Raw genomic sequence first — 26147 nt, 5'->3', positions numbered from 1 at the left:
ATATATAAAGGTTTTGATTCTCTATCCTGGGAATATCTGCGGTTTGTGCTGTCTCGTTGGGATTTCGGGGATTCTATTCTCTCTTGGATTCAAGCCTTATATTCCTTCCCTTCGGCCTCCGTTAAATACGCTGGGTATTTCTCGGATCCCTTTCCTGTTGGGCGAGGGACGAGGCAGGGCTGCCCGCTGTCCCCAGCGCTTTTTGTCCTGGCGCTTGAGCCACTGGCTTTAGCGCTCCGGACCGATTGCAATGTATCGGGGGTTCCATACGCGGGACAGGAGTTTAAGCTAAGCCTCTTTGCGGACGATGCCCTCTTGACTCTCACTAATCCTATGACGACGCTTCCTAACTTGCAACGGGTTCTTGAGCGCTTCTCCTTGATCTCGGGTCTATGTATCAACTTGGATAAAACCGTCGCTCTCAATATTACTTTGGCTTCAGACTTGGTTTCGCGCCTACAATCCCACTTCCCTTACCGGTGGGCTTCCTCTTCTCTTGAATACTTGGGCATTCGCTTGACCCCCACCTATGACTCCCTTTTTGGTGCAAATTACTATCCTTTGCTTAGCTCTTTATCTTCCCTTATGCATTCCTGGCAATTTCCGCACCTGTCTTGGATAGGACAGTGAAAATGACCATCTTGCCGAAATTGTTATATTATTTTCGCACCCTCCCAGTGCGGGTTCCCCCTCATTTTCTTCGGTTGCTTCAGGCGAAGTTTATGCGGTTTATCTGGGCCAATAAACACCCCAGAGTCTCTAGAAATACGCTCTTTGCTCATAGACTCCAGGGTGGTCTTGGGGTACCTAATGGAACTAAGTATTATCAGGCGAGCCAGATTGCTCCGCTGTCTATGTTGCACGCTTCCTCCGATGTTCCTCTCTGGGTCCTGCTGGAACTACCTAATTGTGCCCCTATCGCACTGTCGACACTTCTATGGCTTCCCCCTGCCCTGCGCCCTATGGCGCTGAGTCCGATCTTGCTCCATGGCCTACAAGTCTGGGACTCGGTACGTTACTCCAGTAGCCTGATGTCACCCTTCTTGCCTTTGCTTCCAATCATTAACAACCCTCTTTTCCCGCCGGGTCTAGATCACCCGAGGGCTTTTTCTTGGTGGGTGGCTCATGGTTTCTCACAGGTGCAACACTTTTTGATTTTTCGGTCCTTTCCCACCTGGAATGTCCTTCGGGAGTCTCGAGATGTTCCCCCAGCGGAATTTTTTCGGTACCTTCAATTGTGGCACTGGCTACTCTCACTGAGGGCCACTTCTGCTTTCCCATATCAGAAATCTGCCTTTGAACGGCTTTGCCAGCAGCGCCCAGGTGCCCCGGGCCTTATCTCCCTTCTTTACGCAGCTTTGAACAGACGCTTGTCGCACACTTCTTTTTCATATGTTGCTCAGTGGGAACGCGACCTGGGAGTGGCTGTGGATCCGGAGGACTGGAATAGGGCCTGGTCACTCATAACTAAATGTTCATTTAATACGACCACGCTGGAAGCAGCCTACAAGGTATTGTTTCGTTGGTACTGGGTTCCGGCTCGTCTGGCCCAGGCTAACCCTGCCTGTAGTGATCGATGTTTTCGGGGTTGTGGCCATCATGGCGATGTACTGCATATCTGGTGGTCATGCCCAAGGTTGGTTCGTTTTTGGTCTCGTGTGTTTGGCCTCCTTTTCACTTTGTTCCATCTCTCCATACGCTGGGATGCTCGGTATGCTTTGCTTCATTGCCCCATACCGGGCCTCTTGGCTCGTCAGCAGCGGTTGGCTTCCTATTTGTTTTTATCGGCCACTAGGACAATTGCCCAGGCCTGGAAGAGTCCGTTTGTACTTTTTCAGGGGGTGCGGGATCGTATGACTACTATGATGCTCAACGAGCAGATGTCGAGTATATGCAATGACTCTCAACCTAAATTTTTGAAAATATGGGAGCCGTGGTTGCAATATGCCTTTCCCACGCTCCCCCCGGCCAGTGTGGGGAGGTAATGGAGTTTGGTATTGGCGTTCGTGGATCCCTGCTCTTTGGTGTGTATTGTTTTTTTTTTTGTTTTTTTTCTTTCCTCTCTGCTCTTCTTCTCTCTTTTTTGTTTGTTTTGGTGTGACAGTGGACAGCTGCCTTTAGTTGCGTTAGTCAGAGTTTCACTGATGTTATTGTAACCTACAGTTGTGACCAAAATTATTCAACCCCCAATGCTGTAAAGGGGTTTAGGGACTATAGTGTACATTTGGAATTGTATTCAGAATCAAATCCTACAAGGACGTTGTAACTACCCAAATGCAACTAAAATGACATCAATTGTTTATGTAATACAGTAGTAAATGGTTCTTATGTGGTTTCTTCATTGCCACAATTATTCAACCCCTTAAAGACTACCACTCTGAAGAACAGAGGTTCATACAGGTGCTTTCCATCAGGTATTGAAAACACCTGTGGATGTCACCGAGCAGCAATCAAGCATAATAAGCACCAATTAGGCAGCTTTAAAATGACTGTGATACTCAGTTCCTTCTAGACATTTACTGGTGTGGTTACAAACATGGTGAAGGCAAGAGAATGGTCCAGGAAGACAAGAGAAGAGGTGATTTCTCTTCACAGGAAGGGCAATGGCTATAAGAAGATTGCAAAGATGTTAAACATACCAAGAGACACCTTAGGAAGCATCATTCGCAAATTCAAGGCAAAGGGCACTGTTGAAACGCTACCTGGTCGTGGCAGAAAGAAGATGCTGACTTCGACTGCTGTGCGCTACCTGAAGCGTAGAGTGGAGAGAAGTCCCCGTGTGACTGCTGAGGAACTGAGAAAAGATTTGTCAGATGTGGGTACAGAAGTTTCAGCCCAGACAATAAGACGCACACTGCGTAATGAAGGCCTCCGTGCCAGAACTCCCAGGCGTACCCCCTTGCTGTCTCCAAAGAATAAGAAGAGTCGACTGCAGTATGCCAAAAGCCATGTGGACAAACCACAAAAGTTGTGGGATAGTGTTCTGTGGACTGATGAAACAAAATTAGAACTGTTTGGGCCCATGGATCAACGCTATGTTTGGAGGAGGAAGAACAAGGCCTATGATGAAAAGAACACCTTGCCTACTGTGAAGCATGGTGGAGGGTCAATCATGCTTTGGGGCTGTTTTGCTTCTGCAGGTACAGGGAAGCTTCAGCGTGTGCAAGGTACCATGAATTCTCTTCAGTACCAGGAGATATTGGATGGAAACGTGATGCAGTCCGTCACACACCTGAGGCTTGGGAGACGTTGGACCTTTCAACAGGACAATGATCCCAAGCATACCTCCAAGTCCACTAGAGCATGGTTGCAGAGGAAAGGCTGGAACATTTTGGAGTGGCCATCGCAGTCACCAGACTTAAATCCGATTGAGAACCTCTGGTGGGACTTAAAGAAAGCAGTTGCAGTGCGCAAGCCTAAGAATGTGACTGAACTGGAGGCCTTTGCCCATGAAGAATGGGCGAAGATACCCGTAGATCGCTGCAAGACACTTGTGTCAAGCTATGCTTCACGTTTAAAAGCTGTTATAACTGTAAAAGGATGCTGTACTAAGTACTAAGATTGAATGTCACTTGGGGGTTGAATAAAACTGATAATGCTGTGAGCACAGAAAAGACATTTGTGGTTATTTCATTATAACTGTTATGTTATATTTGTCTGACCTACAAGTGCCTCTTTAATGTAAATGTAAGCAAGATGACTGAATGATCAAAAGCAATGTCAAACTGGCCAAAACACTCAATTTCAGTGGGGGTTGAATAATTTTGGTCACAACTGTATGTGTCATTGATAGCCCCTGCTTGGGCATACGTTTTGCCTTATTGGAATTAGAGCATTGTCTGCTCTATTATGCCTTTTTTATCGGTGCAATTGATAGCCCCTGCGTGGGTGTGTTTTGTTGCCTCTATTTTATACTGTTTAAAGTTAATAAAAACCAATGAAATACAAAAAAAAAAAAAAAAAAAAAAAGATTAAACATTTTGAAATGCCATTAACATGTTTATATGAGATTTTTGTGAATCAGTTTAGACCTGCTTTAAGACATGTATATATGTACAAAGGTGTAAACAAAGTTATATTTTATGGAAAAAAAAAAAGAAAAAAAGAGCTTAGATATTTACCAATTTCCCCCCAAACTTTACACAATAGAAGACTCTATCTATGGCAACATATTGTGAACATTTCAGATCATTTGGTAAATCACACCAAAAGTTATTTACATTAAGCTATATTTTACAATGCTAAAACATTTAATGTAAACAGCTTAATGTATAAGGAGCTTAATGTGCCTAAATCTCAATCAATTGACTTGAAACTTTGCACATCCCAAGTTCTCAACATCCCAAACATGTCCTAGAAGTTTCAAAGATTTTGGTCTGCCACAAAAATATCGTGCAAAAGTTCATTTATTTCAGTAATGCAATTTAAAAGGTGACACTAATATATGAGATAGACTCATTACATGCAAAGCAAGATAGTTCAAGCCGTGATTTGTCATAATTGTGATGATTATGGCTTACAGCTCATGAAAACCCCAAATCCACAATCTCAGAAAATTAGAATATTGTGAAAGGTGCAATATTCTAGGCACAAAGTGTCCCACTCTAATCAGCTAATTAAACCATAACACCTGCAAAGGGTTCCTGAGCCTTTAAATGGTGTCTCAGTCTGGTTCAGTAGGAATCACAATCATGGGAAAGACTACTGACCTGACAGTTGTGCAGAAAACCATCATTGACACCCTCCATAAGGAGGGAAAGCCTTAAAAGGTAATTGTAAAAGAAGTTGGATGTTCCCAAAGTGCTGTATCAAAGCACATTAGTAGAAAGTTATGTGGAAGGGAAAAGTGTGGAAGAAAAAAGTGCACAAGCAGCAGGGATGACCGCAGCCTGGAGAGGATTGTCAGGAAAAGGCCATTCAAAAGTGTTGGGAGACTTTCACAAGGAGTGGACTGAGGCTGGAGTCAGTGCATCAAGAGCCACCACACACAGACGGATCCTGGACATGGGCTTCAAATGTCTTATTCCTCTTGTCAAGCCGCTCCTGAATAACAAACAACGTCAGAAGCGTCTTACCTGGGCTAAAGAAAAACAGACCTGGTCTGTTGCTCAGTGGTCCAAAGTCCTCTTTTCTGATGAGAGCAACTTTTGCATCTCATTTGGAAACCAAGGACCCAGAGTATGGAGGAAGAATGGAGAGGCACACACTGACTTCATTTTCCAGCAGGATTTGGCACCTGCCCACACTGCCAAAAGCACCAAAACCTGGTTCAATGATCGTGGGATTACTGTGCTTGATTGGCTAGCAAACTCGCCTGACCTGAACCCCATAGAGAATCTATGGGACATTGCCAAGAGAAAGATGAGAGACATGAGACCAAACAATGCAGAAGAGCTGAAGGCCGCTATTGAAGCATCCTGGTCTTCCATAACACCTCAGCAGTGCCACAGGCGGATAGCTTCCATGCCACGCCACATTGAGGCAGTAATTGCTGCAAAAGGGGCCCAAACCAAGTACTGAGTACATATGCATGCTTATACTTTTCAGAGGTCCGATATTGTTCTATGTACAATCCTTGTTTTATTGATTGCATGTAATATTCTAATTTTCTGAGATTGTGGATTTGGGGTTTTCATGAGCTGTAAGCCATGATCATCACAATTATGACAAATCACGGCTTGAACTATCTTGTTTTGCATGTAATGAGTCTATCTCATATATTAGTGTCACCTTTTAAATTGCATTACTGAAATAAATGAACTTTTGCACGATATTCTAATTTTTCGAGTTTCACCTGTAGACTGTACTAAGATTGAGCACATAGCAATTCTCATGAATATATACAGTGGATTTAAAAAGTCAACATACCACTGTTAAAAAAGTCAAGTTTCTGTGATGTAAGAAAATGAGACAAAGAAAAATAATTTCAGAAACATTTGCACCTTTAATGTGCCCTATAAACTGTACAACTCAGTTGAAAAACATACTGAAATCTTTTCGGTGGAGGGAAGTAAAAATAAAAAACTAAAATAATATTGTTGCATAAGTGTGCACACCCTCATACTTTGTTGAAGCACCTTTTCATGTTATTACAGCACTCAAGTCTTTTTGGATATGAGTCTATCAGCATGGCACATCTTGACTTTGCAATATTTGCCCACTTTTCCTTGCAAAAACTCTTCAAATCTGTCAGATTGCGAGGGCATCTCCTGTGCACAAACCTCTTCAGATCACCCCACAGATTTCAATCAGATTCAGGTCTGGGCTCTGGCTGGGCCATTCTAAAACTTTAATCATCTTCTGGTGAAGCCATTCCTTTGTTGATTTGGATGTATGCTTGGGTCGTTGTCATGCTGAAAGATGAAGTTCCTCTTCATGTTCAGCTTTCTAGCAAAAGCCTGAAGATTTTGTGCCAATATTCACTGGTATTTGAAACTTGGAAGTATGCACTTCCCAAGCATGCACCACAAGCCAAGAAACCCCCAGTGATTGGCTGGTGAGCCACAAACACACACTCATAATATTCCCCCATTGGTGTCCCATGCTATGGCCACTACACAAGGTGGTAAGGGCTACACAAGCTGAATGTCAATCACTTGCTTTGTGGGAGATCAAAACCCATGAAACTTCTAGGACATGTTTGGGATGTTGAGAACTTGGGCTGTGCAAAGTTTCAAGTCAATTGATTGAGATTTAGGCACATTATGGTACGTTAAGCTCTTTTTACATTAAGCTGTTTACATTAAATGTTTTAGCATTGTAAAATATAGCTTAAAGTGGTTGTAAAGGCAGAAGGTTTTTTATCTTAATGCATTCTATACATTAAAACTAGAAAAGCTTTCTGGGGAAATTGTGTGAAGTGTTCTTGCCTCCACCAGTAGTCTACAACTCACACTCTAGCTTTTGTCACTCTGCTGCCTGCTCACACCCCTGGGTTCCTATGTCAACCCACTCTACAGCAAGGGCAGAGAAGAGCGGTTAAAAACAAACTGCTCCAACTTGCTCACTTCACTGGCGGTTGCCATCTTCAAACGGTTGTAGTTTAAAAATTATAAATCCTACACTGAAGAGCTTTATATTGTGAGAATCACAAGATCCAGACCTACATTTTGATGCATAGTATGTCTCTGAAATATGAAAAATGAAGGCACAGTCACAGTTTAGATATTGCCCTTCAAATTTGAGGTGGCTAGAGTGGAGTTTCAATGAATGTCAATGGGTGGCGTGAGTTGCAAACAAATGGTCATATTGTAAAAACTATCAGGACTATGGCTTAGCCGTGGACATTTTTAGTGACAGCAGGGATAGCTGAAAGTTTTGATATAAGATTTGTGTAGGTGAGCTTGAAAATGAGGGAGTAATGGCAGTTTAGAAATCATGTCCTGATTTTTCAGCTCACACTCTAGCTTTTGTCAGCTCCCACTCTAGTTTTGAACATTCCACCAGTCATTCCTATGGGACCAATTTCACCACCAAAACGCCGATATTTCGTGAACCATTCGGCGAAACGTTCCACAAAGTAATAGCACACAAATCGGGAACAATCCGCACGTTTCGGTATATTACTGTTTATGTAGTGTAAAAACTGTGGGAGGAGTTAGGGCGGTAAATTTGGCTATAATAAGAATATATATGTGAGATAACAGTAAGTGGTCTTGCCATGCAAGAACACTTAATAAAAAGCCTTCTGTGTGCAGCAGCCCCCCTGAGCCCCCCTAACACTTACCTTAGCTCCATCTCTCTCCAGCGACCACCATGACTTTCTCAGCCTTCCGAGATTCTCCTTCCTGAGGGGCTGAGACAAAGCAGTGGTGCCATGGGCTCCCACTGCTGTCAATAAAAGTCAGTTAGCCAATCATAGGAGATAGGGGTGGGGCTTATTCAGGGCTCTGTGTCTGAATGGACACACGGAGCTGTGACACAGCTCAGGTGCCCCCATAGCATGCTGCTTGCTGTGGGGGCACTGAAAAGGAGGGAGGGCAAGGAGCACAGAAGAGGGACCCGAGAAGATGAGGATCCAGGCTGCTCTGTGCAAATCCAACTGCAACAGAGGAGGTAAGTATCACATGTTTGTTATTTTTATGCAGAAAAAAACGTGCCTATAGTGTCACTTTAACGTGAATAACTTTTCGTGTGATTTACCAAATGGTCTGAAATTTTCAGAATATGTTGCCATCGATAGGGTCTTCTATTTTGTGAAGTTTGGGGGAAATTGGTAAACATCTAAGCTCTTTTTTGTACATTAAGTCACATTAAGCTCCCCAAAAAACAAGCTTAATTTCCCCCATTTTCTTTGTGGCAGGCCAAAATCTATGAAACTTCTAGGACATGTTTGGGATGTTGAGAACTTGGGCTGTGTAAAGTTTCAAGTCACTTTATTGAGCTTTAGGCAGTTTATTACACGTTAAGCTACATTAAGCCATTTTCACATTAAATGTGTCTGTCCCTCACTTGCATTTGGTATGTATAAACTCTGATGCTAAACTGATGCCAGCAAGAGTCAGGTCCATAAGAGTCTCAGAAGGTAAGACCAATATCAAGAGCACCAGAAAATGTGTAAAAGTACATGTTTTGCTTTTAGTTGTACTCAAAAGTTCCTAACCACAAACCAAACAGCAAGAAGACAGATATATATTTTCCATGCCATAACAATGGTTGTTGAGGCCTCAAAGGAGACAGAAAACTCCTAAATTATTCTCTCCTGCAGTTTTCCCTTTTCTTTAAATCTTCATTTCTGGGAGTTCTTACAGATCTGATACGCATGCACATGGTCTTTGGTGGAAATGCATAGATCTCAGGACTGGATGGATAGAGTAGGGATGCAGAGGACCTCTAAGTGAAAGTAACTGCAAAAAAGTCGATTCCAGGACTGAATGGACAAATCCCTTGTCATGTAGAACAGATCTCACATACAGTATGTATTACATATTCATATTTAAGTGTTTGTCTGGTGATCAGATTTAAGAAAATGGAAAACCATGCTCAAAATGTTATCTATTGTTCATTATGTAATCTCAAGGCATAACAGGCAATTTTTGGTTATAAACTCACTTCTGACATCTATGTATGCAGAGATGGTCATGTTGCCTTTGCTGTTCGATGCAGTGCAGCAGTAATTTCCTTCATCTTCAATGTGCACATTTGATATTTTCATGCTCCCATTTGTAAGGATTTCAAAGCCATCCTTGCTTACTACAGAATTCATATATTTATCATACCTGAAAAAGAGACATTAAAGTAGAAGTGCATGCAGATATAAAAGATCTCTATTTAATTCAGTAGTAATATTTGCAGGCCCTTTTCCTGCTAGAAAGATCTTTTGGCAATTAGATTTTGCATGCATGGCCAGCAGTTTTGTAAAATCTTTAGGCAGTTTATGTATAATGTGTAAAAAATTAAACAATTTTTAGGGCCTGTTCACACCAGCACGCAGTGTGTGAAGCCCACGTTCCTTGCGTGTTTCCAACACTGTGTTCAAAATGCAATGCACTTGCTATCGCCAGCGTACGTCAATGTAATACTAATGACACACCAAACTCAGGTTGCAAACACAGAGCGTTTGCCTGCACCGAATCACATGGTACAGAAGTACCATGCAATCTGGTTGCAGTGTGTTTTTAAAGTAGTGCAAGTAGTACATACGCTGCACTCTAATCACACAGGAACACAAGCATGTTCCTGTGCGTTTCCTGATGTGAACCAGCTGTAAAGCTGGGAGAGCTGCTTATGTACAAAATAAATGTTCAAAAAACCAGACACCCAGAATCATTTACATCTGTCCTAATAAAGAGGACCTGTGATTACAGATTATACTGTATGTGTATTTAACATATTTATGTATGTTATTTACCCATAAAAGGGTTCTCTGGTTTAGGCATCCAAAATTTCTCTATGTTTAAAGGTTTAAGTAAGGAAGAACAGGTGCAGGACCTAGGCTAGCGCAGAGACACTCCCAGAAAAGGAGAACTACAAGTCCCATGAGGCATTGCAAAACTGACAGTTACAAGCATGACTCCCAGAGGCATGAGGGACTTGTAGTTCACCAACAGCTGGGGGGCCACAGTTGCCCACCCCTGGACTAATCAATATTCCTAGCAACTTCAAAGTCAATTTGCAAGTGAATAAAATAGAGGACTCTTGACTTACACTTAAATTCCACATCTTGGAGTACAGTACAGGAAACAGGCAACTTATTCATACACCATGGGTTATAAGCCTATTTCTTCAGGTGACTGAACACTGGCAAGCTTTTGAGGACATACCCCCTGGGGCACCTCCCCTACAACTTGACCTGACTCAGTGACTCCTCAATTTTGTAGCAAACAATGCTTATAAACAAGGAGAATTTAGGGAGGGTGGCCTGTGCCCTGTACTCCAAGATATGGAATTTACAGGTACCGTATTTTCCGGCGTATAAGAGGACTGGGCGTATAAGACGACCCCCTACTTTTCCTGTTAAAATATAGTGTTTGGGCTATACTTGCCATATAAGACTACCCTCTTCCAATGCACACCAGTGGGAAGAAGCGTGCCCCATCATTGGTGTCAGTGGGAGGAATAGTGTCCCATCATTGGTATTAGTGGAAGGAATAGTGCCCCATCATTGGTATTAGTGGGAGGAATAGTGCCCCATCATTGGTATTAGTGGGAGGAATAGTGCCCCATCATTGGTGTCAGTGTGAGGAATAGTGTCCCATCATTGGTATTAGTGGGAGGAATAGTGCCCCATCATTGGAATTAGTGGGAGGAATAGTGCCCCATTATTGGTCTCAGTGGGAGGAATAGTGCCCCATCATTGGTGTCAGAGCGACGAATCATGCCCCATCATTGGTATCAGTGGGAGGAATAGTGCCCCATCATTGGTATTAGTGGGAGGAATAGTGCCCCATCATTGGTATTAGTGGGAGGAATAGTGCCTCATCATTAGTGTCAGAGCGACAAATCGTGCCCCATCATTGGTGTCAGTGGGAGGAATAGCACCCCATCATTGGTGTCAGTGGGAGGAATAGCGCCCCATCATTGGTGTCAGTGGGAGGAATCGTGCCCCATCATTGGTATCAGTGGCAGGAATAGTGCCCCATCATTAGTATCAGTGGGGGGAATAGTGCCCCATCTTTGGTGTCAGTGGGAGGAATCGTGCCCCGTCATTGGTGTCAGTGGGAGGAATAGTGTCCCAACATTGGTGACAGTGGGAGGAATAGTGTCCCAACATTGGTGTCAGTGGGAGGAATAGTATCCCATCATTGGTGTCAGTGGGGGAAGAAATAGTGTTCCATCATTGGTGTCAGTGGGGGGTGGAATAGTGCCCCATCGTTGTTGTCAGTGGGGGGGGGGAGGAATAGTGCCCCATCGTTGGTGTCAGTGGGGGGGAGGAAAAGTGCCCCATCGATGGTGTCAGTGGGAGGAATAATGCCCCATCATTGGTATCAGTGATACCAATGATGGGGCACTATTCCTCCCACTGACACCAATTACACTTGCTGACCCCTGTTCCAGTATGGTGCTGCTGCAGCCAGCATATGTGGTTGCAGCAGCACCTCTGCACGGCACACTTACCGGCCGCTCCTTCACTCGATTTTCGTGGGGCCACTCGGCTCTGCCTCCTCGCCGGTGATTGGCCGCCTGTGTGCCTTTCCTGAGCTACAGTTCTGGCGGCCAATCACCGGTGAGGAGGCAGAGCCGAGCAGCCGCACGAACATCCAGTGGCCAAACTGAATGAAGGAGCAGCCGCGCTTCCTGGACTGGATCGTCGTGGGACTGGGACCGGAGCCAGGTAAGAAACAGCAGCCCCTGCCCACCCCTGTACTTAGTGTCCCTTCCGTTGGAGGGGGGGAGGCGGCGGCGGCACCGTGCCGCCCCCCTAAAAAGTGCCGCCCTGACACCAAGTGTCAGCATGCCGTATACCGGCGTATAAGACGACCCCCGACTTTTGAGAAGATTTTCAAGGGGTAAAAAGTCGTCTTATACGCTGGAAAATACGGTAAGTAAAAATTCCACTTATTTCAATCATATAGTACAGGACATAGAAAACGTATTCATACACCATGGAACATCCCCAAGCAATGAATATATAGGGTGGGCAACTACTTGACAAACAGCAACTGTGACAACAAGCCCAAAAACAACAGAGGTCAGAGACAAAAAAGTTCAGAGTGCCACTGCAAAACTCTTGGGGCCAAAAGCCTCATTTGCAGAACATTGGACATCCATCTGCTATAACTTTGAGAAAGCATGAAGAGAAGACCAGGTGGTGGCTTTTCACAGTTGGCTTGACTCCTGAAGCATAAGCGCTTGTAATCACGTTCAGAAAATCTGTTTGCCTAATGTTATCAGTAACTTCTAAGTACACTCTAATGGCTCTGACTACATTCAGGCAATGTAGAGAGAAAGCCTTTGGATTCTTAGGAGCAAGGCACAAGGATGGCACTACAATATAGTCATTGAAATGGAACGCTGAAACCACCTTTGGAAAAAAAGGATGGTCCAGGGCGTAGTGCAACCTTATCACTTTGAAGTATAAAGAAATACTCTTTATAGGAAAGGACAGCGAGTGCATAGACACATCTGACTGATGCAATGGCTACCTAAAAGCTAATGTTCTGGCAAGAATGGGTTTAAAGTTGCAGGAAAGAGAAAACCAAATTAAGGTCTCAAGGAAGTACAGGTGCTGCAAGAAACATCTTGAACAAAGGGTTTCACAAATTGCCTTTGGAAAAGGAAGGATAAGGCTGGTATCTGCCCTTTTAGGGTGCTAAGAACCAAATTCTGATCAAGACCTATTTGCAGGAAGGCCAGAATGTGATTCACAATAATCCCTGGAACTGAATTGACTACGCTCATACCAGGTAAAGAAATATTTACAGGTATCATAATAAACCTTGCTGGAAGTGGCCTTTCTCACTTGAATTAAGGTAGAAATCAAAGACTCAGAAATCTCTCTATGCCTTAGGACCTGAGTTTAAACTGTCATGCTGTTAAAGCCAGAGGCTGGGAATCAGGGTGGATTAGAGCAGGGGTCTCCAAATTTTTCAACCCGAGCGCCAAATGTATGTTTTGTTATCCCAACTGTTTAAAAGGATAACAACTTTTAATAACATTACCCTAACTGCTATCATTCCCTCTCTATACTAAACATAATGACATGTCCAAAAAAATTGCCACCCCTGCATTTCTGTCAGATAATGCACCACTTTTTCCAGAAAACTGTTGCAATTACAAATGTTTGGGCATTCTCTTGTTTATTTATTTTGTTTTTATTGGTATGACACAAAAAAGTGGAGAAACACAAAGCCAAATCTGACACATTTCACGCAAAACTCCAAAAATGGACTGGACAAAATCATCGGCACCTTCTCAAAATTGTAAGAAATAATTGCATTCCAAGTTTGTGATGCTCCTGTAATTTGGAATTAAACTCACCTGAATCAATTAACATGATGACAATATAGAAATCACACCGACAACCAGTTTAAAATGTTGAAAAATTGATTCAACCTTTCTGTTGTGTGTCTGTGTGCCACATGGAGCATGGAGAAGAGAAAGAGCAGCAAAGAACTGTCTGAGGATTTGAGAACAAAAATTATGGAAAAGCATGGAAAATCTCAAGGTTACAAGTCCAACTCCAGGGATCTTAATGTTCCTGTGTCCACTGTGCGCAACATTGGCAAGAAGTTTACAGTCCATGGCACTGTAGCTAATCTCCCTCGACGTGGACAAAAGAGAAAATTTGATCAAAGATTGCAACAAAGGATTGTTAGAATGGTGGCTAAAAAACCTCAATCCACTTTCAGAAAAATTCAAGCTGACCTTCAGGCACAGGGTACAGCTGTGTCAGCTTGCACTATATGTCGCCATCTGAATGAAAAGGAATGCTATGGTAGGAGACCCAGGAGGACCCCACTGCTGACACAGAAACATAAAAAAGCCAGATTGGAGTTTGCCAAAACTTGCCAAATCCTTTTTGGAGAATTACAGCTTTTTGGTAAAGCCCAAAATTTTGTTTACATAAAAAGCAAAGAGGCCTTTAAAGATTAGAATACAGTCCCTACAATCAAACATAGTGGAGGTTCATTGATGTTTTGGGGTGCTTTGCTGCTTCAGGCACTGAATGTCTTGACCGTGTGCACGGCATTATGAAATCTGAGTTGGATCTTACAGCAGGACAATGACCCAAAGCACAAGTCAAAAAGCACCCAGAATTGGTTCAAGACAAAGCACTGGAGAGTACTGAACAGGCTAGTAATGAGTCCCATAGAGCACCTGTGGAGGGATCTCAAAACTGCAGTTGGGAAAAGGAACCCTTCCAATCTGAGAGATCTGGCACAGTTGGCTAAAGAAGAGTAGTCCAAAATTTCAGTAAAGAGGTGTAAGAAACTTACTGATGGTTACAAGAAGCAATTGATTTCAGTTATTCTTTTCCAAGGGGTGTGCTACCAAATATTAAATTGAGGGCGACAATATTTTTTTCCAGTCTATTTTTGGAGTTTTGTGTGGAATGTGTCAGATTTGGATTTTTATTTCTCCACTTTTGTGTGTCATACCAAAACAAACAAAAGAAATAAGCATGAGAATGCCTAAACATAATTGCAACAATTTTCTGGGTGAAGTGGTGCATTATCTGACAGGAATGCAAGGGTGCCAATATTTTTGGCCATGACTATCTCCTTGTACATATCTCAGATCAGCAGGCAACTCTGTGTAGGATCCAAGGCCAAGACAAGGCTTGGTGGTGCTGAGGCACATCTGTGACTTTTCTTCATAGTGTGCAGGTAGATGACTTTTCCTTTAAAACGTTAGGAAATTAGGCCAAGCACACAGTTCTACTCAGCCATCCAGGCTGAACAGTAGACACCTGCTGGGCTGCGGATCCTGCTGGCTTACTTGTGCATCTGAGTTATGTACAGGGGTATATGCGCAGTATGGAAAAGGTGAAAGGACTATTAGGCTTGGTTTTTCATAAGTGCAGCTACCCAAATTATTATTACGTGTAGTTAAAAGAGACTTTCTTACCAGTGCGTAATGGGAGTTGGAGATCCAAAAAATTGACAATGCAAGAAGACATCTGTGTTCTCTACTGCAATGTAGGTCATTTTGTCTGCTGTCAAGATTTGTGGAGCCAGCTCTTTATTGGAAAAAGACAAAAAAAAAAGACCCAAATTTTTTTAATACACTATTTGAGAGAAAGTATAGGTCAGATCACCTTAAACTGACAGAGGCATAGTTGTCAACATTTCAAAAAAGTTTGCAGAGATACTTTTTTGCTATCAATTGTAGAGAATGTACTTTAATCTGGGGTGGAGCAATCATTTACAAGACACATATCTTGAACCTAATGCTGTACGTTAATTAACCAGTTTCTGCTCCGCCTTTTGTAATATGGTGGCTGGGCGGGACTTTCTTCATTCCGGGTGGACGTCATATGATGTCCTCCCAAAACGCGTTTTGGGGCTATGTCGGCCCACTTGGCACAGCCGAAGATTGATTACCTGCTGCCGGTACCATATGATCGCTGTGACCATTCACAGTAGATCGCATGACAATAGTAAACAATAAATGGCTTCCTTTCATGCTATTCTTTGCTTACAATTGTTTTGCTAGCTCTGTTCACAGTGATCACATGGTACAGACAGGGCCATTCACAGCCCATCCCTGTACCATGTGATTAGCTGTGGCCAATCACAGTTAATCACAACAATACATTTTGAATGAATCAGTTTCATTCAGTAAAAATGGTTGTTTATACCAGTGAAATTCAATCATAATATGTAAAAAAAAAAGCTGTGCAGTGTTTCTATGCCCTGTGTGTTTCTGCCACCACTACATCAGGATTGATTGATTTTCAGATATATACCATAGTTTGCGAACTCTATTATTTATTTGGTAGAAAAGTAGAAAAGTTATCAACACTGATTTGGGTTATTTGCACCAAACAAATGTAGCAGAATACATTATGGCCTAAACTTTGAAGAAAGATTATTTATCTGCAACATTTTATAACAGAAACAAAAAAAGATGCCTTTTTTTTTAATTCTGGGTCTTTTTTCGATTATTTGTCAAAACATGTTAAAAAACCTAGTGGCGATTAAATACCACCAAAAGGAAGCTCTATTTGTGTGAAAAAAAATATAAAAATTTCATTTGGGTACAGTGTTGCATGACTGTGCAATTGTCATTTAAAGTGTGACAGCGCTGAAAGCTGAAAATTGGCCTGGGTAGGAAGGGGTGAAAGTGCCCAGTATTGAAGTGGTTAAACATGTATAGGAAAGCTGTAGTTATCAGGGCTTAAAGATATACAAAATTAAACCAAAAAAACAACAAAACAGTGGCTGTAATGGTAAACAAATCCTAAGGTTTTAAAGTGGCTGCGGACATTAATTGTGTGAACAATCATTCTGCACAGTACAGAAATGGTGGAAGAACACTACATATGAGAAAAATGAGGTGATAAATTTGTCTCATGCAACATAGTATGCCTGCTGTAATAGTGCTTGTTCAGGTCTAGACAGTGGTAAGAAGTTTAAACAGCAGTGGTGTGACTAGCAAAGCTGACACCTGGGGTGGATTATGTTCAAACACACTCCCCATGCTTCTCTATACAGTATGTCATAGTAGTAATCATGAAATGATATAAGTACTAATATTGGACACAACAAAATTGGAGACAGAGAAAATTTTCTTAAGCTGAACTAGCAAAAGTGTGCACACTGTCGAGCAAGCAACATTGGAGTTATTCAATATAATGTTGAAGAATAGTTCTAGTGAGTAAGATGCATAGAGGAGGAGAGTAGAGGGTAAAGCAGTTGGCGGTTTGTGCAGGAGAGAGGAATGGAGGGTATGACAGTGGGCAGTATGTGCAGGAGACAAGTGTGGAGGGTATGAAAGTGGGCAGTATGTGCAGGTGAGGGCAAGAAGTGCAGACAGAATAACAATAGGCAGTGTGTGCAGGTGAGGAAGAGGAGCGTGGAGGGTATGACAGTAGGCAGTATTTACAGTAGAGGAGTGTGGAGAATAAGACAAAGGCAGTCTGTACAGGAGAGGAGTGTAGAGAGTATGACAGTGGGCTGTATGTGTAGGAGAGGAGTGTGAAGGGGAACACAGTGGACAGTATGTGTAGAAAATGAGTGTGGAGGAAATGACAGTGGGCAGTAAGTACAAGACAGGAGTGTAGAGAGCATGACAGTAGGTAGTATGTACAGGAGTTGCGTGTGGATGGTATGACAGTGGGCAGTATGTGCAGGAGAGGAGTGTGGAGAATATGAAAGAAGGTATTAGGCGAAGGAGAGGAATGCTCAGGGTATGGTGGTGAGTCTTATGTGCAGAAAAAGTGTATGATAACAGGCAGTATGTGCAGGAGAAGTGTGCAGAAAGTAAGCACAATCAGATTGTATTGTGTGACTAGCTGTAGGTTTTACTGCTGTCAGCAAAGATGTTTTTCAGGTGAGGTGGGGGGGGGGGGGGGGAGATGAAACAGGCTGAGAAAGATGTAAGGTTAGGGGAAGGATGTCCGGGTGTTAGGATAGTCAAGGAGCAAAGTCTGGGGCAGCGGCTGGCTAACCATTAGAGCATTTTCCGAGGGTCAGTAGGGGGCCCGTGAGAGGTTCGATGTCCAGTGACAGCGTGGGGAGTGAAGGAGGAGGCAATCTCAGATCTCGACCCAGAAGTAGCTCACCTGCAACTTCACGTGGTGGCAGAGTAAGTCGGGTGACTGGTCCTACACTGTGCTGTGATGGAGTTGGTGGACAGTGGGAAGGTGAGAGGCATATCATCCATGGATGCGGGGTGTTCACTGCACACACTGCCCCCCCCCATGGATAATATGTATCAGGAACAAAGTTGGAGGTGATCGGTGCAGTGGAAGTACAGTGACAGCACCGATCTCCCTGCATGGATTTCAATGAAGCAGCTGAAAGCCATGGGAGGGAGAGACTTCCAGCTGCCTCGTTGACATCCATGCAGGGAGATCAGTGTTGTCACTGTCCCTCCCCTGCATCGATCATCCCTGACTGTGCATCGGATTTCCCCTCTGTGCTACTCAGCCCCTCCCCCCCACCTTGCAGGTCTCTGATGCCTCGTCTGCTCTGACAGTGTCCAGCCCCTCCCCCCATCCTCCATGGCAGAAGAGAGAGGATCTGCTCTGCCTCCCCTATCCAGATCAGTCGGCAGCTCTGTGATGCCTCTTAATGTACCAGGTCAGTGCTTTTCTCTCTCTCTCTACCCCTCCCCCTCCCTCCTCTCTTTCTCTCCCCTCCCCCTCTCCCTCTTTCTCTCCCCCCCCTCTCTCCTCCCTACTTGCTCCATCCATTCCTTCCCTCCCTTCCATTCCTTCCTCCATCCATTTCCTTCCTTCCTTCCCTCCCTCTTCCTTCCTCCTTTTGCTCTCCCTCCCCTTCTTTCCTTCCTTCCTTCCTTCATCCATTTCATCCCTCCTTTTCCTCCTTCATTCCTTCCTCCATCCATTTTCTTCCTTACCTTCATTCCTTCCTCTCTCCCCTCCCTTCAATTTTTCCTTCCCTCTCTCCTCGTCCTTCAATCACTCCTTCCTTCTTTCCCCCTTCCCTCCCTTTCCTTCAATCCTTCCTTCCTTCATCCATTCCCTCCCTCCCTCCCTTCATTCTTTCCTCCCTGCCCTCCTTTCATTTCCTTCCTTCCTCGCTTCCTTCATTACTTCCTTCCTCCTCCTATTCCTTCCCACCCTTTTCTTCCTTCCTTCCTCCACCCATTCCCTCCCTCCCTTTTCTTCCTTCCCTTCATTCCTTCCTCTCTCCCCTCCCTTCAATTTTTCCTTCCCTCTCTCCTCGTCCTTCAATCACTCCTTCCTTCTTTCCCCCTTCCCTCCCTTTCCTTCAATCCTTCCTTCCTTCATCCATTCCCTCCCTCCCTCCCTTCATTCTTTCCTCCCTGCCCTCCTTTCATTTCCTTCCTTCCTCGCTTCCTTCATTACTTCCTTCCTCCTCCTATTCCTTCCCACCCTTTTCTTCCTTCCTTCCTCCACCCATTCCCCTCCCTCCCTTTTCTTCCTTCCCCCCTCCCTTTTCTTCCTTCCCTCCCCTTCCTTCATTCCTTTCTCCATCAATTTCCTTCCTTCCTTCCTCCATCCATCCCCTCCCTTCATTCTTTCCTTCCTTCCCTCCCTCTCTCCCTTCTTTTCGCTCTCCCTCTCCTTCTTTCCTTCCTTCATCCATTTCATCCCTCCTTTTTCTTCCTCCCTCCTCCCTCCCCTCCTTCCTTCCCTCCTCTTCCTTTATTCCTTTTCTTCCTTCCTTCCACCATTCCCTCCCTCCCTTGTCTTCATTCCTTCCTGGATCCCTTCCCTTAATTTTATCCTTCCCTCCCTCCTTCAATCATTCCTTCCTTCTTTCCCCCTTCCTTCCTCCCTCCCTTCATTCCTTCCTTCCTCCATCCCTCCCTTCATTATTTTCCTTCCTCCATCCCCTCCCTTCATTATTTCCTTCCTCCTCTCCTTTCATTCCTTCCTTCCCTCCCCTACGTTCATTTCTTTCCTTCCTCCCTCCCTCCTTCCTTCCCTTCCTTTCCTCCATCCATTTCCATCCTCCATCCATTCCCTCCCTCCCTCCCTCCCTTTTCTTCTTCCTCCATCCCCTCCCTTCATTCTTTCCCTCCCTTCCTTCCCTCCCCTTCCTTCATTCCTTCCTTCCTTCCTCCATCCATTTCCTCTCTCCCTTTTCTTACTTCCTTCCCTCCCTGCTTTCCTTTCTTCCTTCCTTCATCCATTTCCTCCTTCCTCTTCCCTTCCTTCCCTTTCCTTCATAAATTCATTTCCTTCCTTCCTCCATCCATTCCCCCTCCATTTTCTCCCTCCTCCATCCCCTCCCTTCATTCTTTTCCTTTCCTTCCTTCCCTCCCTTTCGCTCTCCCTCCCCTTCTTTCATTCTTCCTTCCTCCCTTTCCTCCCTCCCTTATTTTTCTTCTTTCCTTCCTCCCTCCCCTTCCTCCATCCATTTTCTTCCTCCATTCCCTCCCTCCCTTTACTTCCTTACCTTCATTCCTTCCTCTTCCCCTCCCTTCATTTTTTCATTTCCTCCCTCCTCGTCCTTCAATCCTTCCTTCCTTTCCCCCTCCTTTCATTTCCTTCCTTCCTCCCTCTCCTCCTTTCATTTCCTTCCTTCCTCCCTCCCTCTCTTTCTTCATTCCTTCCTCCATCTATTCCCTCCTTTTCTTCCTTCCTCCATCCCCTCCCTTTATCCTCCCCTTCCTTCCTTCCCTTTCCTTCCTTTCTCTATCCATTGCCTTTTCCTCCTTCCTTCATTCCTTCCTCCATCCATTTTCTCCCTCCCTTTTCTTTCTTCCTCCATCCCCTCCCTTCATCCTTTCCTTCCCTCCCCTCCTTTCATTTCCTTCCTTCCTTCCTTCCCCTTCATTACTTCGTCCATCCATTTTCTTTCCTTCATCCATCCATTCCCTCCTTCCCTTCCTTCCCTTCCTTTCGCTATCCATTGCCTTTTCCTCCTTCTGTCCTTCCTTCCTTCTTTCCTCCATCCATTTCTCCCTCCCTTTTCTTTCTTCCTCATCCCCTCCCTTCATCCTTTCCTCCCTCCCCTCCTTTCCTCCTTCTTTCCACCCTCCATCTATTCCCTCCCTTTCCTTCCCTCCTTTACTTTCATTACTTCATCCATCCATTTTCTTTCCTTCCTTCATTACTTCCTTCCTCCCTTCCATTCCTTCCCTCCCTTTTGTTCCTTCCTTCCCTTCTTTCCTTCCTTCATCCATTCCCTCCCTCCCTTTTCTTCCTTCCCTCCCCTTCCTTCATTCCTTCCTCCATCCATTTCCTTCCTTCCTCCCTCCATCCCCTCCCTTCATTCTTTCCTTCCTTCCCTCCCTCCTTTTCCGCTCTCCCTCCCTCCCCTTCTTTCCTTCCTTCATCCATTTCATCCCTCCTTTTTTCTTCCTCCCCTCCTTCCTTCCTTTTCTTCCTTCCTTCCACCATTCCCTCCCTCCCTCTTCTTCCTTACCTTCATTCCTTTCCTGTATCCCTTCCCTTAATTTTATCCTTCCCTCCCTCCTTCATTATTCCTTCCTTCTTTCCCGCTTCTTTCCTTCCTCCCTTCATTCCTTCCTTCCTCCATCCCCTCCCTTCATTATTTCCTTCTTCCCCTCCTTTCATTTCCTTCCTTCCTTCCCTCCCCTACTTTCATTTCTTTCCTTCCTCCCTCCCCTCCTTCCTTCCTTCCCTCCATCCATTTCCTTCCTTCCTCCATCCATTCCCTCCCTCCCTTTTCTTCCTTCCTCCATCCCCTCCCTTCTTCTTTCCTCCCTCCTTCCTTTCATTTCCTTCCTTCCCTCCCCTTCCTTCATTCCTTCCTTCCTCTTTCCTCACCCTCCTTCCTTCCTTCCTCCATCCATTTCCTCTCTCCCTTTTCTTACTTCCTTCCCTCCCTGCTTTCCTTTCTTCCTTCCTTCATCCATTCCCTCTTCCTTCCCTTCCCTTTCCTTCATAAATCCATTTCCTTCCTTCCTCCATCCTCCCTTCATTCTTCCTTTCCTTCCTTCCTTCCCTCCCTTTCGTTCTTCCTCCCTTCCCTCCTTTCATTCCTTCCTTCCTCCATTTCCTCCCTCCCTATTTTTCTTCCTTCCTTCCTCCCTCCCCTTCCTTCATTCCTTCCTCCATCCATTTTCTTCCTCCATTCCCTCCCTCCCTTTACTTACTTACCTTCATTCCTTTCTCTCTCCCCTCCCTTCATTTTTCATTTCCTCCCTCCTCGTCCTTCAATCATTCCATTCCTTCCTCCTCCCCCTCTCCTTCCTTCAATCCTTCCTTTCTCCCTACCTTCATTCATTCCGTCCTCCATCCCCTCCCTTATTTCTTTCCTCCTCCCCTCCTTTCATTTCCTTCCTTCCTCCCTCTACTCCTTTCATTTCCTTCCTTCCTCCCTCTCCTCCTTTCATTTCCTTCCTTCCTCCCTCCCTCCCTTTCCTTCATTCCTTCCTCCATCCATTCCCTCCCTCCCTTTTCTTCCTTCCTCCATCCCCTCCCTTTATCCTCCCTTTTCTTCCTTCCTTTCCCTATCCATTGCCTTTTCCTCCTTCTGTCCTTCATTCCTTCCTCCATCTATTTTCTCCCTCCCTTTTCTTTCTTCCTCCATCCCCTCCTTTCATCCTTTCCTCCCTCCCCTCCTTTCATTTCCTTCCTTCACCTTCATTACTTCGTCCATCCATTTTCTTTCCTTCCTTCATTCCTTCCTTCCTCCATCCATTCCCTCCTTCCTTTCTCCTATCCATTGCCTTTTCCTCCTTCCATCCTTCCTTCCTTTATTCCTTCCTCCATCCATTTTCTCCCTCCCTTTTCTTTCTTCCTCCATCCCCTCCCTTCATCCTTTCCTCCCCCCCTCCTTTCCTTCCTTCCTTCTTTCCAGCCTCCATCTGTTCCCTCCCTTTCCTTCCTTCCTTCCTTCCCTCCTTTACCTTCATTACTTCATCCATCCATTTTCTTTCCTTCCTTCATTCCTTCCTTCCTCCATCCATTCCCTTTCTTCCTCCCTTTTCTTCTTTCCCTTCGTTCGTTCCTTCGTTCATCCCCCCCCCTTCATTCTTTCCTCCCACCCCTCCTTCCTTCCTTCCTTCCTCCATCCATCCCCTCCCTCCTTTTTACTTCCTTCCTCCCCTCCCCTTTCTTCCTCCTTCCATTTATTTCCTTCCTTCCTTCGCCCCCCTTTCATCCTTCTCTCCCCTTCCTTCCTAACTTCCTCCCTCCCCTCCTTTTCCTTCATTTCTTCCTCCATCCATTCCCTCCCTTTTCTTCTTTTCCTTCCTTCCTCCATCCCCTCCCTTCATTCTTTCCTCTCACCCCTCCTTCCTTCTCTTTCTTCATCCATTCCCTCTCTCCCTTTTTATTCCTTCCTTCCTCCCTCCCTCCCTTCCCTCCTTTTCCTTCCTCCCTCCATTTTCTTTCTTTCCTTCATTCCTTCCTTACTCCATCCATTCCCTCCCCCCTTTTCTTCTTTCCCTTCCTTCCTCCATCCCCTCCCTTAATTCTTTCCTCCCACCCCTCCTTCCTTCCCTCCCCTTCCTTTCGCCATCCATTCCCTCCCTCCCTCCCTTTTCTTTCTTCTTTCCTTCCGACCATCCATTCCCTTCCTTCCGATATAAGGGGGTACAGGCTGTTTATTCATCCCAATCTAATGACAGCCCAACATATACTAGTGCTCCCTGTTCACTCCCTACTGACACTGTCCACTACCCCCACAAAATCATTGTGAAAAAATAATACAGAGATAAATTGTAAAAAATAAGTAAAAAATTAGATAATAAAAATTAGCTCAATTAGCGCAATTTAAAACACACCCCTCCTCTCTCATCCCTTCTTCTCTCTCTCACTCCTCCTCCTCTCTCTTACACCCCTTCTCTTTTTCACCCTCTCCCTCCCCTCTCTCTTTCACTTCCCCTACATGGCAGCTATCTTTAAACGTGGAAGTGCCCAGTGGCTTCTACGGAAATAAGCCGGGAACATTCATGCAGTCTTTGCTGGAGTAATTATTTAAATGCCCCTTCTATGCAGCTGAGCTGCAATATGTAGGTAGGGTGTTGTGTGGGTGTGGCTTGAGTGTAGGTGGGGGCATGGGGCCCCCATTATCTCTTACTGCCCGGGGGCCCCATGAGTTATCAGTCCGCCCCTGGTCTGGGGGTAGATGTCTGTCAGCAAGGGGGTGTGAGGTGGTCAGCAAGGGATACTAATCAGCAGGGGAGTAGCTGGAGAGTGATGTCTGTTGGAGGAGGGTTGGGGGGGGTGAGGCAACTTTGTGGGGAAGGATGACTTTCAGTGTCAGTGTCTGTGTGGTCACTAGGGAGGGATGTTGGGAGATGTGGGATGAAAAAGAAACTATGGAATAATGTCTGTCAACTGGGGGTTAGGAAGTAGTTAGGAGCGATGCCTGTCAACAGAAGGTAGGTATGTATGTATGCCGGGTGGTGGTATTTGGCTGAGGAATGATATATCATTCCTCAGCCAAATACCACCACCCGGCATGCATTTTAAATTCAAACTGCAGAGTTTGACGGGCAGCACCGCCTGTCAAACTCGCCCATTGAGTTCAATGGGGCCACTCTGCACTTGACTCACATTTGTGGCATTGTCCCACAATGTAAATTGACATTCAGAAATAAAAAAAAAAAAACAAAAAACAGGCATCAGGAGGCAGAGGTATGCTTGTCAGCTGCTGCAATACCATCTTCTGAAAAGCGATCCACCACAGCTCGCCTATAGGTCACCTGTGGGTTGGGAATCGTTTGGTCAATGATGTAAGTTGGTGGCGGGGGGGAGGTGGTAACATGGAAGTGGCTGGGGAGTAACATCCTGGATGGTGGTGGGTGTGAAATGGATGATGTGTGTCAGCTTTTATATATTTCACATTTGCGGTAATGCTTACTGCATTCTGAAAAGCGAGCTGTGGTGGATCGCTTTTCAGAAGATGGTATTGCAGCAGCTGACAAGCATACCTCTGCCTCCTGATGCCTGTTTTTTTTTTTTTTTTTTATTTCTGAATGTCAATTTACATTGTGGGACAACGCCACTAATGTGAGTCAAGTGCAGAGTGGCCCCATTGAATTCAATGGGCGAGTTTGACAGGCGGTGCTGCCCGTCAAACTCTGCAGTTTGAATTTAAAATGCATGCATACAGCCCTGTCCAAGTGTATTGTTAACATTTAGGTGCGCCGCCAGGGGTGGTGGTAAAACCACGGCTCAGCCACCTGTGTGAAAGGGCCCTTAGGGGTGGTGTACAGCAATGGCTGGGCAGAGATATCTGTCAGCCAGAGGGAAAGGTGTATGCACAGGCCCCTGAGCTGGTAACTGAAGCTGGCTCCTGCAGCACAAAGGCATCCTTGCCTACCATCTACCTACAAACTCCTTTTCCAGCCAGCCGGCTCCTTGCACATTCACCCCATCTCCGAATCCTTAACTTTTTGCAGCTTCATTTCAGCAACCCCGCACTCACCACCTCCAGCAGTAACAATATTCCGTTCAAGTTCTGCAGCACTGGAGTCTGAAGTGCACAAAAAGCAGTGTGGAGGGAGGCGGAGCAGAGATCAGGATTCAGGGAGGAGGTGGGGCTGGCAGAGTAATTCATCTGTCCTCGCTCTTCATACTTTGAATGTGACCTGACAGTGCACTATTGGCAACAGCAGAGATTCTGTAGCTATCCCCGCTGCTCGAATATCGGGACTGTTTCAGCAAAATCGGGACAGTTAGCAAGTATGTTAGGGTATAGGTGGAAAATGGTGGGAAGAATATCTCAGTGGCCTCTCATACTGTAATTCAAAGCTATTCCAACAGCTAGATCATAATACCAGTGTTTTGAATGTTGCAAAATACAAAGAAAGAAAGAAAGAGAGAGATCAAGATCTGGGTAGGTGGGTCGGATCAGGAATAATAGGTAGATTGTTATGCTCAATAGACATGTAATGACCATTACATTTAGTGCTAGTAGTAACATATACGGGTGAATAGATGGACTTACCAACAACATAAACATAAGCATTTTCAAGGATACGACCATGTTTGTTGCGTGCTTCACACTGAACAACTGCTGAGCCATTAGTCTTCAAGTTTTGCAGGATCAAACTCCCACCCTCCATTTTCACATTTGGACCTGATTCTGAGACTGTCACATGGAAAGAGGTTATGAAAATGGTAATGAGTGATATTTTTTATATAGAGATTAATACATATGTGGCATAGAGAAAGATGTCAATAAATCATTACTGATGTAAATAGACAGAAACATGACCAGACAGCAGATCATGCTAAGAAGTGCAGCTGAAAAGCATATGTCAGCTGTTATTGCTAACCTCTTCCTCTAGCTGACAGGCTGTTTCTAGCTTCAGTACCTTGAGTTGCTTACCTAGAACAACCAAAATGCCTGTAAAGTCTGAATTCATGAACTGCACATTAGAAAAATCTGAAACCAGAGAATCTGCATGACAGCTAGTCTGCTATCATTTTGGGGAATTAGTGGTCAGCAATGAAAAGGTGTTTCTCTCATCATAGGTTCCCTTTAAAGCAGACCTTGAAGTTGAAGGAAACAAGAGTGCAACACAAAGATTTTAGTCCAGATATATGTATATTTAGAAAGTTCAGGGTGAAAAGCCAATGTACTTCAAGGGCCAAAACACTCTCCCTTCATCAGAGCTAAAAA

General features: G+C 44.7%; 1 protein-coding gene across 9 annotated transcripts in view; it reads right to left on the bottom strand.

The window, feature by feature from the left end:
• L1CAM (L1 cell adhesion molecule) overlaps positions 1-26147 on the bottom strand; it is a 721289-nt gene that overhangs the window by 240575 nt on the left and 454567 nt on the right. For all 9 annotated transcript variants that reach the window (XM_089685157.1, XM_089685163.1, XM_089685158.1 and 6 more), the window contains 3 exons: positions 25470-25613; positions 15010-15121; positions 9052-9218 (listed from right to left, as the gene is read on the bottom strand). In XM_089685157.1, coding sequence (XP_089541283.1) covers positions 9052-9218; positions 15010-15121; positions 25470-25613 — 423 coding nt within the window. The remainder of the gene's footprint in view (positions 1-9051; positions 9219-15009; positions 15122-25469; positions 25614-26147) is intronic.

Source organism: Staurois parvus, unplaced genomic scaffold (genome assembly GCF_062004578.1).
Source record: "Staurois parvus isolate SC_StPar_1 unplaced genomic scaffold, SC_StPar_1.0 ptg000364l, whole genome shotgun sequence".
Lineage (NCBI taxonomy): Eukaryota > Metazoa > Chordata > Amphibia > Anura > Ranidae > Staurois > Staurois parvus.
Note: the sequence above shows the minus strand (reverse complement) of the source record. Positions and strands in the feature narration are given on the sequence as shown.